This window comes from Taudactylus pleione, unplaced genomic scaffold, assembly GCF_031769625.1.
Source record: "Taudactylus pleione unplaced genomic scaffold, aTauple2 ptg001942l, whole genome shotgun sequence".
NCBI classification, from domain to species: Eukaryota; Metazoa; Chordata; class Amphibia; order Anura; family Myobatrachidae; genus Taudactylus; species Taudactylus pleione.
The window spans coordinates 121,488-135,489 of NW_028286338.1; the positions used below are offsets into that span (position 1 = coordinate 121,488).

General features: G+C 43.7%; 1 protein-coding gene across 1 annotated transcript in view; it reads left to right on the forward strand.

The window, feature by feature from the left end:
- The window catches only part of LOC148436147 (uncharacterized), a 200,764-nt gene that overhangs the window by 110,654 nt on the left and 76,108 nt on the right, over window positions 1-14,002 (forward strand). Inside the window, exon 5 of the mRNA XM_088465268.1 lies at window positions 3,868-4,066. Within this exon, the coding sequence (XP_088321394.1) occupies window positions 3,868-4,066 (199 nt within the window). The remainder of the gene's footprint in view (window positions 1-3,867; window positions 4,067-14,002) is intronic.

Genomic DNA, 14,002 nt, shown 5'->3' on the forward strand with positions numbered 1-14,002 from the left:
GCAGACATACCTACACATGAACATAAAAAACCTTCCCATAACTTCACAAAGTATTGCTGCTTTAAATAAAAATAAATATAACTAATAGAACAGTAAGAAAAAAAAGGAAAATAATGATAACATAGGGTAAGAATAGACAGAAAGAAGAGAATAGGGAAAGAATAGTACATTATACTTTTTAATAACATCGCCAGCATATCTTATGAACAATTTTTTTGGTAGGGCCCCGACAATGTATTTGCCCCGAAGCCACACAAACCTTAATCCAGCCATGTGTTTTCTAAAAGGTCACTTTCGGCATTCTCAAAAAGATTATGTATAGGACATATGCCTGGTGCACAAGCTACCGATACACTAGAACCAGATGGGAACAGGATCAAGTGGAACCTGGAGTAGCCCTGGAGCAGACTGGGATTGGAATACACTGGACCCGACCGGAATGCTGAGGACCGGAATGGGACTGGATTTTTAAGAATCGGAATGGAACCAGAATGCTGAAGAACCAGAATGGTGCCGGAGTGCTGTATAACTGAAATGGGACCGGAATGCTGAGAACCAGAATGGGACCATATTGCTTGAGAATTGGAATGGAACATGAATGCTGGAGAATCGAAATGGAACCGTAATATTGTAGAAACTAAATGGGATCAGAATACTTAAGAACCAGAAAACTGTACTACCGGAATGCTGAGAACTGGAATAAGTCGGAATACTGTAGAACCAGAATGGGACCAGAGTGCTGAGAACCTGAATGGGACTGGAATAATTGAGACAGGACTGGGACCGGCAGTGCAGCAGGATTATAACTGCACTGGAAGTCTCTTGGATAATATAAGGAGTATTTTGTAGGAGCTCAGGAAGAAGGTCACAGCAATAATGTGCACAACATTGCATTGGCGCTGTTTAGTTCAAAGTGAAATGCTTTTATACCCCTGGTTCACTGGCTGCAGATGTCAGGTGAGGGAATACTAGTCTTCCATTGGTGGGGATATGGTTACCTGATCCAGACTGTCATGGCAGTGCCCAGCAGCTGGCGCCAGTGGGGATGCCACTCATGGATGCCGAAGAGCCTGCTGAAAGCCACAGAGAGCGGAAGCAGCCACCACAACTGGACAGAAGGTGCCCAGACTTGCTGAAGATTTGCCACGGAGCCAGAGCATGGAGTGGGGTGTCAGGTAAGTGGCTCGGCGGCAGAGCAGAGAAAAGTGGTTTGTGACATGGTGTCTCCACATCATATGCACATCTCAGAAATCTCAGAATAGGACATAACTTTGGCTACAAGTCTATGACACTCAAACAAGACAATTTTCTCGAGTGCAGAAAATATTATCACCATATTTGGAAACTCATGCCAAAGTGATGTTTAAAAAGTCACAAAATCTTAAGAATAAAGTAGCCCCTAGTTTTTTCATTACAAGAAACCCAATAAGGGTGAGAATGGAGGGACAGAAACAAATCTGTGTAATGATATGTGGCTACCAATTAATTTAAAAGGTTGCTACAAATGTGGTAAGAACAGATGCATTACGTGTAATTTTATTGAACATAGGAAATCTGAATTCCATTCTCATTCTCTAAAATAGAAGTTTAACATTAAACATTTTGTCAACTGTTCTTCCACTTATGTGATGCAGTATATGTGATATCTTGCATATGTGGAATTCAATAAATGTATTGAACTACATGTAGTTTGAATATTCGTTTCCTAGAACATAGAAGAAACGTAAAAAAGAAGTTCACATAACCTCTACAGACATGTATGGAATGAACGTAAAGGGGAAGATAATGTTTTGACTATTCATATGTGAAATATTTGGTATAGGTGATTTAGATTTTTGTTTAATAGATAATGGAATCCGATTGGTCAATCTAAGAATAAGATCATTTCAAATCTTTTGACACCTATAAGCAGCAAGCTAAATGTATCAGCTATGTTGGAGCGTCTCCAAATAGAACACTACATTACCATGCAAGTCTACTAATGGTTAGCAGTTCTCCATCCGTTCAGGTGCATATGATCAGAACACTGCACCTTGGTCTAACGGGACAGCCTTAAAATCTGCATACCAGCTAAATAGTGTGATCTCAGCAATATGCATATGGACATTTAGCTCAAGACTAACATTCCAAATAAATACATCTGTTTGGATCTCTATAAAGAATTTTTCTATCTAATTACTATTGGGCTCCGACAGACTTTTATTGTATAATTGGTCAATTAAGACCTATTGATCAAATATTTAACTTTAATCAGGGATCGAGGAGCTCATTCAGAGTCAGTCGTGAGCGCTGAGTGCTCACAACCGATTCGATGTTGCCCCACAGCGCATGCGCACGATGGAGCCGGCTCTGTCGTGTACATGTGCGAGACCCGGCTAACGACGGGCGCTCCATCGTTAGGGGTCTCGTAGCAGATGGGGCGAGCTGTCGATGTTGAGTGACAGCTCGCCCCATTTGCTGGGTGGGCCGGGGGCGTGCCCGGCCAAACGGAGGGTTTCCAGTCGGAACGCTTGCCGTTTGGGGGCCGCCCCACTGACATCATTGCTGATGTCAGTGGGGAACTTCCTGCTCAAACAGAGCAGGAAGCTCCCTGGGGCTTATGAGTGCCCAGACCCTACCCTAGGGTCTGGTCATAAGCCCCGTTGGTCGCGATGGTCTTGACCATCGCGACCATCACCCATGTCGGTCGTTAGAGCTGTGGGTGTTAACCCACAGCTTAACGATGGACAAGGAGGCGGCCGTTCAGGATGCAAGCGGCCGCCCTGATTTCAGAGCGACAGCTTGCATCTAACGACCGCCTCTGAATGAGGCTCCGAGATATTGTAATTACGGTCATACACTCACATTGGTATGGGTTAGGGACACCTCCTGCTGATGTGATCTCATCATATTTTTTTTGCAACTTTAACAGTAGTATAACATGTTCTCTTACCAGTATGGAGATAAATTGTGTGTATATTAGGTGTTTTATTGTGTGTTTATCGTATATATTAAAAATCTATTTTTTTATACATTCTGTGTTTAGCGCTCCTTGTTTGGATATTTATCTAGATGGTATGCATATAAGTATCTATACTATGTTTGGAGTCTACTGAGATAAGCAATTCAAGATTTTTATTTGTTTATTTTTTGTGGGGTTGACAGGTGAGACCACTATTAGGAACAGCTCATATGTTTAAAACTTAATTGCCATGAAATATACTGTCTTACCCCTGATTCTTATTTCAAATATTTGGTATCATTTTTCTTATATTGAACACTGTTACAGTGACAAAAAGTATTATATTACTATGGGAGTGGTACTGTAGGAAAAGTCGACATTCCAAATGTTGACAAATTCTGAATGTCAACCATCGTGTCAACATGGGCATTAGTTCGACAAGCAATGTGTCGAGTTTTACATTTTAAAGAAGTCGACATATTCATAATGTCAATATTTAACATATCGACACCAGAATGTCGACATACTGTACAGTTTATTTCGCATATTTCAGTCTACACCTAACACTAACCTTAAAAATATCGTAAAAATTTACTGTCAACATTCTGCTGTCGACATGCTAAATGTCGACATTATGTTTAAGTGAACATTTGTAAATGTCAACATTTTTCATGTTGACATTTTGACGGTTAACATTCAGACCCTGGTGTCATTCTGACCTGATCCCATATTTATAAACACAACGTTCTGCCATACATTATATTTTGAGGTAATTATTAACAAAGTTTTCAAATAATATTTTTGTTTTAATTTACATAAAAAGTCTATTTAGCCTAGAGTTTAATTTACAAAGTATTGAAAATCATTAATTTATTAACTGTACCAATATAAAACATATTGTAATATATATACACTTTTCTCAACAGATGGATAGATTCTTACAAAATATCGCCATTCTACTCATCACATGTCTTCCCATTTGTATTTATGCCTATCCAAATGGCAAAGTTACAGATTCATGCGTATCAATGATACCTAATCATGGTGCCTCCACCCAAACCTCCTCCTCACTTTATATTTTATCCCTGGCTAAAACCACCTATAGCCCTGGGGAAAATATCACAGGTAAATACAATCTATAGTTTCATATATAATGAATTAGCGACCCGCCCCGACTTCGCACTGGAGCAATTTTGAATTTACGGCGATAGTCTTTTTTACCTGAGATAGGCATTGCTAGACCTTGTAGACAACATTAGTCATTTTTACTCCTGATGTCATCACAAAAAGATTTAGTTTTAATGTAATACACAAAAAGGCCAAGTAAAGTTGTCCATGAGCAAAACAGTCTCCACTTAGGTCAACTTCAGCCACGTTAATTGCCTGTCCTTGTGCTTTATTTATTGTCATGCCAAAGCAGACTCTTACTGGGAATTGGACTACTTTTAAAATAAAGAATAGATTTTCACATAAATGAAAGAGTTGCGTATGGGATCTCAGTGGTCAGGATGTCAAAAGTCAGAATACCAACAGCGGCATCCCGACAGTCAGAATCCTGCCAGACCTTTGTAAGTGTACTAACCCTTACTTTCCCCCAAACCCACATTTCCTGCAGCCTAACCCTAACCCTCCCCACTGCATACTAACCCTGCCCTCCCACAGCCTAACCTCTAACCCTTTACCCACCATCGGGATTCTGGAGCCAGGGTTCAGACTGCTGTCGGGATTCCAATGCCAGGATTCTGACTGCTGGCATCCTAACCACCCTGATGCCGACTACATCCCCAAATAGGAATGGCAATAAAAGGGGAACACTGACATTCTGTTCTAGCAAATAGTGCTTACATAATTTTTTCTGGAAAACCGGATAATACGTATCCATCTCTATTTGATATAAATTAAAGTCCACCATTGTGATATATCTTTAATGGTTTTGGCAGCCTAAGCCAATAAATGGCACGGACGTGCATTTTTTCATTGACTTGCTGCACTAAAATCGTCACTGCTCGGCTCCCTTTTGTCATACATTAATGTTTCATAAACCTAAACCTTCCTCGACAAATGCTCTATAGAATAGTGGAAAATGCATAAAAATCCACCCAGTGGTTCTCGAGATTAGACAGACGCCTACCAGGGACTGTAGCTTATACTACAGTATGTATAGATGTTGACCAAACCATTATATGCAGTAATCACAATGTGTAATTAGCAAATCCTAGTTTACTAACTTACAACTGTTGTTGTATCAGATATACATAATTGAAATCTGTAGGCATACAACCTAATTTACACCTCAACCACTACACTTTTTACATTGAACCTTCTGTGGCATTTGTCTGCTTAATTTACAATCGTACCACAGCTATACATAATTCATCCCCACTTAAGCCTTGGAACCTCCTTAGTTTTAAAATAAGTATACACCAATGCAATCATCGGCCTATTAACCCCGATATCGGGTGATCGGGCCAACAATTATATAGGTGTGTTTGAGGGAGTATTGCAGGAGCGTTAGTAGATAAACTGCCTGTCCCGTATCAATTCGCAGATTCTGTCAAAACTGCAGTCTTGCCTCCCTTATTCCTGTGTACTGTGCTCTGAGTGCTGCACATCCACACTTTAATGGGTACAGGACCTAGAAAATGTAACGATGTAACATGTAATACCACATTTTTTTGTTTCTTTAATGTTTATGAACAGCACTTTTTTATCTCTAGGCTTTTAGGCCATACATGAAGCCATACATATTGCCTATACCTATGTGACTTCCATCTACCCTTACTGTAAATATATACTGTAGGCATACTAGCTATGCTTCACCCATGAAGAAATCTCTTCTGCCAACATTTTTTAATTTGAGGTGACCCATTCACACCAATGTCACTATGTGCCCTGTGCACAGACTGCTCTGCAGCTTATCCTATTCAGTTGAATGCGGGCCCAAAGCACCTCTCCCCCCAACCCTTACCGGACTCGCGCATGTGCCACACCTACCTCATGCATTGTTGATACATACATATTGTTGTTGTTATTGCTCAGCTTTAACTTGACAAACTGAAATAAAACAATTGCAGGTTATTTCTAGGAGTTTCCACAACCAAATGATGCAGTTTTCATGAAAATCCATTCGGTAATTTGTGCGCCAACCTGGGACAAACATACACACACAACATTCTTATAATATTAGTATATATATATATATATATATATATATATATATATATATATATATATATATTGTGACACAGTCAGATTAGGAGGTCCCTCTCCTGGGTAGGGGACTCCTTCCTTACACACACACAGCAGCAGGGAAGCAGCACACCAGTCTGGAAGCGAGTACAAGCTGGTCGGCGCCAGTCTTTATTGTGCAAAACAGAAACAACAAAAGAAACCATAAACATAAAACCTAGCCCTGGCCGGGCTCTAACTTTACAGGTGGTTCCCTCACTACCAGAACCTGGCAGGGCCTAATGCCCTCACCAGCAAACAAGGCACAGCACAACACTCACAGTTAGGTTTTCCAGTGTCTCTGAGCAAACTCCCTGTCTGCTTTCCCAGGTGAGACACTCAGCCCTAAACACACTAGACTTATATTGGCCACTCTCAGGTGGAAAACTAACAAGCCTGTTACCAGGCTGTGAGAACCAAAACCTGGAGTGGCCGTGGGTGGAGCCCTCCCTCTCCTCTCACCCACAACCCCCAGGTCCCAAACCGGCTTTTCAAAAAGCCGAAACTCAAGCCTGCTACACTGCAGACTTTCTCCTGGGGGTTTAAAACACAAAAGACAGGAATCTGGGACAAATGTACCTGCCACAGACCACTTTACCAGTGATCCTATCACATATACCCCCCCCTTTGTTTCGACCTGTGGGGCGGAACAACTGATGCCCCCAAACAATGAACGCGTGACAACGCATCAGCATTGACCAGCTGGCTTCCTGGCCTGTGTTCCACTGAAAATGTAAAAGTTTGTAACGCCAAGAACCATCTTGTAATTCTCGCATTACTGTCCTTATTTTCAGACATCCACTTCAGAGGGGCATGGTCAGTGATCAATTTGAACTTTCTTCCGACCAAGTAGTACCTGAGAGCCTCTAACGCCCACTTTATGGCCAACGCCTCCTTCTCCAGTGTGGCATAGTTTCTCTCATGTACATTCAACTTTCTGCTAAGATAGAAAATAGGGTGTTCCTCACCCTCCTTGTTCTGGGACAGGACCGCTCCTACACCTACTTCTGATGCATCGGTTTGTACTATGAATTCCCTTTCAAAATTAGGAGTCATCAGGACTGGTTGGGAACACAACACTACTTTCAACTCCTGAAAAGCTTTCTCTGCCTCAGGACTCCATTCTACCATGACTTTTTGTTTGCCTTTGGTCAGGTCAGTCAGTGGGACTGCCATGGTGGCAAAGTTGGGTATAAACCTCCTGTAGTACCCCTATAATTCCCAAGAAGGCTTCTTATTCAGAGGCCGTGGCCAGTTTTGTATGGCATCAACTTTACTGAGCTGAGGCTTTATCAGGCCTCTGCCAATGGTGTATCCCAGATATTTTACTTCCTCCATGCCTAGACAACACTTTTTTGGGTTGGCTGTCAAACCTGCCTTATAGATGGAGTCCAACACTGCTTGTACCCTGGGTAAGTGAGACTGCCAATCAGTACTATGAACGACCACGTCATCCAGATAAGCAGCCGCATACCGTCTATGGGGCCTTAGAATCCTGTCCATCATTCTTTGAAAGGTAGCAGGTGCCCCATGTAGCCCGAAGGGCAACATCTTGTACTGAAACAAGCCCTCTGGCGCTGAAAAAGCTGTCTTTTGTTTGGCGCTCTCGGTTAACGGTACTTGCCAATACCCTTTGGTTAGGTCAAGAGTGGTTAAATACCTTGCCGTCCCTAGTCTCTCAATCAGTTCATCCACTCTTGGCATCGGGTAGGCATCGAATTTTGAAACACTGTTCAACTTTCGGAAGTGATTGCAGAAACGCACACTCCCGTCGGGCTTTGGAATCAACACAATGGGACTTGACCATTCACTATGTGATTCTTCAATAACCCCTAACTCTAGCATATTTTTAATTTCTTTCGACACTGATTCTCTTTGTGCTTCTGGTAACCTATAGGGCTTTAGATTAACTTTAACCCCTGGGTCAGTGATGATGTCATGTTTAATGACCGAGGTTTTCCCAGGTACATCAGAGTACAGCACCCTATTTCTAATCAGAAATACTTCAAGACCTATTGTTGTTGAATTGCCGACAGGGTTTTTGCCACTGTCACTTCGGGAACTAAGGGCCCTGGACTTACTGGAGGGTCTCGGACGGCCGACAGTACCGTTCTATCTTTCCAGGGCTTTAACAGATTTATATGGTATATCTGTTCCGGCTTTCTTTTCCCCGGCTGGTAAACTTTGTAATTGACCTGCCCCACTCTTTCTAAGATTTCAAAGGGCCCTTGCCATTTAGCCAAAAGTTTATTTTCCACAGTGGGAACCAATACTAACACTCTGTCCCCAGGAGCAAAGCTGTGTAACCGAGCATTGCAGTTGTATTCCCTCTGCTGTGCCTGTTCTCTCACTATCGGCACTACCGCAGCAATTGTCTCCTGCATTTGAGAAACATACTCAATCACCATTTTATAAGGACTAGACTGCCCCTCCCATGTCTCTTTGGCAATGTCTAGTAACCCCCTTGGGTGTCTCTCATACAACAAGTCGAAGGGTGAAAACCTGGTGGAGGACTGGGGAACTTCTCTTATGGCCAACAATAAATACGGCAATAAGTAATCCCAATCCCTACCATCCTTGTCGACCACTTTCCTAAGCATGTGTTTTAACGTCTTGTTAAACCTCTCGAACAGCCCATCGGTTTGGGGGTGATAAACCGAAGTTCTTAACTGTTCGATTTTGAACAGGCGGCATAACTCTTTCATGACTTTGGACATAAACGGTGTACCCTGGTCAGTTAGTATCTCCTTAGGTATACCCAGCCTGCTAAAGACATGAACTAGCTCTCTGGCAATGGTCTTGGTTGACGTATTGCGCAACGGGATCGCTTCCGGGTACCTGGTAGCGTAATCCATTATGACCAGAATATACTGGTGTCCCCAGGCAGACTTCATTAAGGGTCCAACCAAATCCATCGCTATTCTTTCAAACGGCACCTCTATAATAGGCAATGGAACTAGTGGACCCTTAAAATGTGGCCTGGGAGCATGATACTGACACTCAGGGCAGGATGCGCAAAAGTCAGATACCTCTTTATGAAGCCCGGGCCAGAAAAACCTCTGCATTATTCGCTCAGTGGTTTTCTCTACCCCTAGATGGCCTGCCGTTATATGACCATGGGCCAGATCCAACACTGTTCTTCTGTAGGCTTTGGGAACTATTAGTTGTTCCACAACATCTTCCCCCTTCTTAGTCACCTGATATAGCAAATCCTGCCACATTGCCATGTGGGGATAGGACAAAGCACTATCAGGGTCTACGGGTTTACCATCAACTACTTTTACATTCTCCCTGGCTTTTACCAAAGTAGGGTCATTCAACTGCTCCACGGCAATGACCTCTCTTCTGACCTCTAAATCAGGCATACGATCACCTGGCCCAACAACACTTCCCACCTCAATGGGAGGCACATCAGTTGGCGGGCCACCGTCACGCTCCGCATTCTCTAGTTCGCCAATCTAGTAGAAAAAGGGAATAACTCTGACTCAGAAGAAACTCCCTCCTCCACTACATCGACAACCTTCTCAAATGGATCGGGGTTGTTCATCTCTGGAACAAAACAGCTTTCCTACAACTTCCAGAAGTGAGCAAAGTCTCACCCCAATATTGCATCGTACATCAGACCATGCACCAAACCTACAGAAACTATAGCAGAACCACATGGTGTCTCGATGTTCACCTCGGCAGTAACATAATATCGAGTATCCCCATGTATGCAGGTCACACCAACAGTTTTCCCCTCATGCCACAAGGGGTTCACCAGCTCAACTTTTATAAGTGTCACCAAGCTACCAGAGTCTAACAGTGCCTCTACTCGGTTGCCATCTACAGTGAGTACACACATGTGCTTATCAGTCTCAGCCTGCCGGTCAGCCGTACAGGCTATCTGTGCAAAGAACGACCCCCTGTGGTAGACATGAGCAGTATCACATTGCATAGGTTCAGTTGTAAGTGAACAATATGCGGCAATATGGCCGAAGCCACCACATCGGAAACACTGAGTCATCTTAATGTCTAGTCGTTTACGGGGCAAGAACCTTCCCGGCCTGGCAGGCCTGTCTCCAGGTTCTACACCCTCAGTCTGAGGTACATTCCACTGCCCAGCACCCTTCTCCCCTGGAACAGTCTTACCAGTGTCTGTGGGAGTTTGCCGGTGCGCCATCGGGGCTCGGTGGGGCATACTCATCAGCTCCTCAGCCGCCACGTACCTCTCCACCAGCTCGACCAACTGGTCCGCAGACTTAGGGTCTGCATGGCTCACCCACTTGCGCAGAGTCACAGGTAATGATCGCAGGTACCGGTCCATCACGACCCTTTCCACGATCTGTGGTCCCATCAGCGTCTTGGGCTGTAGCCATTTTGAGGCAGATGGACGAGGTCATGCATCTGTGAACGTGGAGGCTTGTCCTTATGGAACTCCCAGCGGTGGACCCGTTGGGCACGAACAAAGGTGGTGACTCCCAAGCGAGTTAGGATCTCCTGTTTTAGTTTTTTATAGTCCTTGGCATCAGCCAGGCATATGTCGAAATAGGCCTTTTTGTGGCTCCCCAGACAAAAAAGGTGCCACCAGACTTGCCCACTGCTCCTGGGGCCAACTCTCCCTTTCGGCCGTTCTTTCAAATGCGGCGAGATAGGCCTCCACATAATCGCCCGAAGTCATCTTTTGGAGGAAGTGACTGGCTCGTATGGAGTGAGTGGTGGTGGGAGGACCAGTAGTAACATCTCTGGGCCGGGCGACCAGGTGCTGTACCACCTCTCTTATGGCCTGGCTGTTATCCGCTAAGGCCTGGCGGGTTTCCTCGATGGCGACCTGTTGTTGCCTCTGGGCTGTCTCCAAGGCCAACAGTTGCACCCTGGTGGATTCCTGCTGAGCCCTGGTAGATTCCTGCTGAGCCCAGGTAGATTCCTGCTGAAGTTTGTTCGTCTCCTGCTGAGCTCTGGTAGATTCCTGCTGAGCTGTTGTAGCTTGGAGCAAGGCCTTAATAATGTCCTCCATTTTGTCCTGGGGTGTAGGTTGGAAGCTGAACCTTGCCTCTCTGAGCATTGGCTGACGCCTCCTCTATGGGACTCCAAGGACACAGTGTTATTTCCACACTCACAAATTGGGTGTCTGTCCCTTTAATTTTTAAATGGAAAGTTTTCCTCTCGCTGCAACTTCAGTGTGTGGATGCCCGCATTCTCCACCATATTGTGACACAGTCAGATTAGGAGGTCCCTCTCCTGGGTAGGGGACTCCTTCCTTACACACACACAGCAGCAGGGAAGCAGCACACCAGTCTGGAAGTGAGTACAAGCTGGTCGGCGCCAGTCTTTATCATGCAAAACAGAAACAACAAAAGAAACCATAAACATAAAACCTAGCCCTGGCCGGGCTCTAACTTTACAGGTGGTTCCCTCACTACCAGAACCTTGCAGGACCTAATGCCCTCACCAGCAAACAAGGCACAGCACAGCACTCACAGTTAGGTTTTCCAGTGTCTCTGAGCAAACTCCCTGTCTGCTCTTCCAGGTGAGACACTCAGCCCTAAACACACTAGGCTTATATTGGCCACTCTCAGGTGGAAAACTAACAAGCCTGTTACCAGGCTGCGAGAACCAAAACCTGGAGTGGCCGTGGGTGGAGCCCTCCCTCTCCTCTCACCCACAACCCCCAGGTCCCAAACCGGCTTTTCAAAAAGCCGAAACTCAAGCCTGCTACACTGCAGACTTTCTCCTGGGGGTTTAAAACACAGAAGACAGGAATCTGGGACAAATGTACCTGCCACAGACCACTTTACCAGTGATCCTATCACAATATATATAGATAGATAGATAGATAGATAGATAGATAGATAGATAGATACAGTACCAGTCAAAAGTTTGGACACATCTTCTCATTCAATGGTTTTTGTTTATTTAAATTATTTTCAACATAGTAAATTAATACTGAAGACATCAAAACTATGAAAGAACACATATGGAATTATGTTGTAAAAAAACTGTTAAACAAATCAAAATATGTTTTATATTTTTGATTCCTCAAAGTAGCCGCCTTTTGCTTTGATGACAGCTTTGCACACTCTTGGCATTATCTCAATCAGCTTCATGAGTTAGTTTCCTGGAATGGTTTTGAATTAACAGGTGTGCCCTGTCAAGAGTCATTCTGTGGAATTACTTGCCTTCTTAATGTGTTTGAGACCATCAGTTGTGTTGTGCAGAGGTAGGGTTAGTATACATTGGACACCCCTATTTGACTACTGTTGTAATCCATATTATGGCAACAACCACTCAACTCAGTAAAGAGAAACGACAGTCCATCATTACTTTAAGACATGAAAGTCAGTCGATTTGGAAAATTTCAAGAACTTTGAATGTATCCTCAAGTGCAGTTGCAAAAACCATCAAACACTATGATGAAACTGGCTCTAACAAGGACCACCCCAGGAAAGGAAGACCAGGAGTTACCTCTGCTGCAGAGGATAAGTTCATTAGAGTTACCAGCCTCAGAAACCGCTACTTAACAGCACCTCAGATTAGAGACCACATAAAGTCTTCACAGAGTTCAAGTAGCAGACAAATCTCAACATCAACTGTTCAGAGGAGACTGCGTGAATCATGCCTTCATGGTCATATTGCTGCGAAGAAGCCACTATTGATGATGAACAAGAAGAAGAAGAAGAGAATTGCTTGGGCCAAGAAACACAAGGAATGGACATTAGACCAGTGGAAATCTGTACTTTGGTCTGATGAGTCCAAATTTGAGATTTTTGGTTCCAACCGCCGTGTCTTTGTGAAATGCAGAGAATAGAGCGGATGATTTCTGCATGTGTGGTTCCCACTGTGAAGCATGGAGGAGGAGGTCTGATGGTGCTTTGCTGGTGACACGGTTTGTGATTTATTCAAATTTCAAGGCACACTTAACTAGCAAGGCTACCACAGCATTCTGCAGCGCCATGCCATCCCATCTGGTTTGCGCTTACTGGGAACATAATTTGTTTTTCAACAAGACAATAACCCTAAACACACCTCCAGGCTATGTAAGGGCTACTTGACCAAGAAGGAAAGTGATGGAGTGCTGCATCAGATGACCTGGCCTCCACAATCACCCTACCTAAACCCAATTGAGCTGGTTTTGGATGAGTTGGACCGCAGAGTGAAGGAAAAGCAGCCAACAAGTGCCCAGCACCTCTGGAAACTCCTGCAAGACTGTTGAAAACCATTCCAGTAGACTACCTCATGAAGCTGATTGAGAGAATGCCAATAGTGTGCAAAGCTGTCATCCAAGTAAAAGGGGGCTACTTTGAGGAATCTAAAACATAAAACATATTTTGATTTGTCTAACACTGTTTTGTTTACAACATAATTCCATATGTGTTCTTTCATAGTTTTGATGTCTTCAGTATTAATCTATGTTGAAAATAATTTAAATAAACAAAAACCATTGAATGAAAAGGTGTGTCCAAACGTTTGACTGGTACTGTATATATATATATATATATATAGAATAGTCGATACAAACAAGCGACGGCACTCAGGAGACTTTGCAAAAAAATTAATATATTAATGTAATCATGTTACACAATACCACACCAACGTTTCGGGACACACCCGTCCCTTTATCAAGGTATGAACAGTGACTGATCTCCCAGCGCCATTTTAAGTTACAACTCACAAGCTAAGGCCCTCATTCAGAGCCGCTCGTAAGCGGACGTTTGCTCGTAGCGATCCGATGTTGTACAACCACGCATGCGTCGGTGTAACAGTGCGCATGTGCATACGGCTGATTGCGATCATTTTTCAGTCGAGCAGCAAACAGGAAGTGACATGTCAAATGTGATTGACAGAACTGTCCGT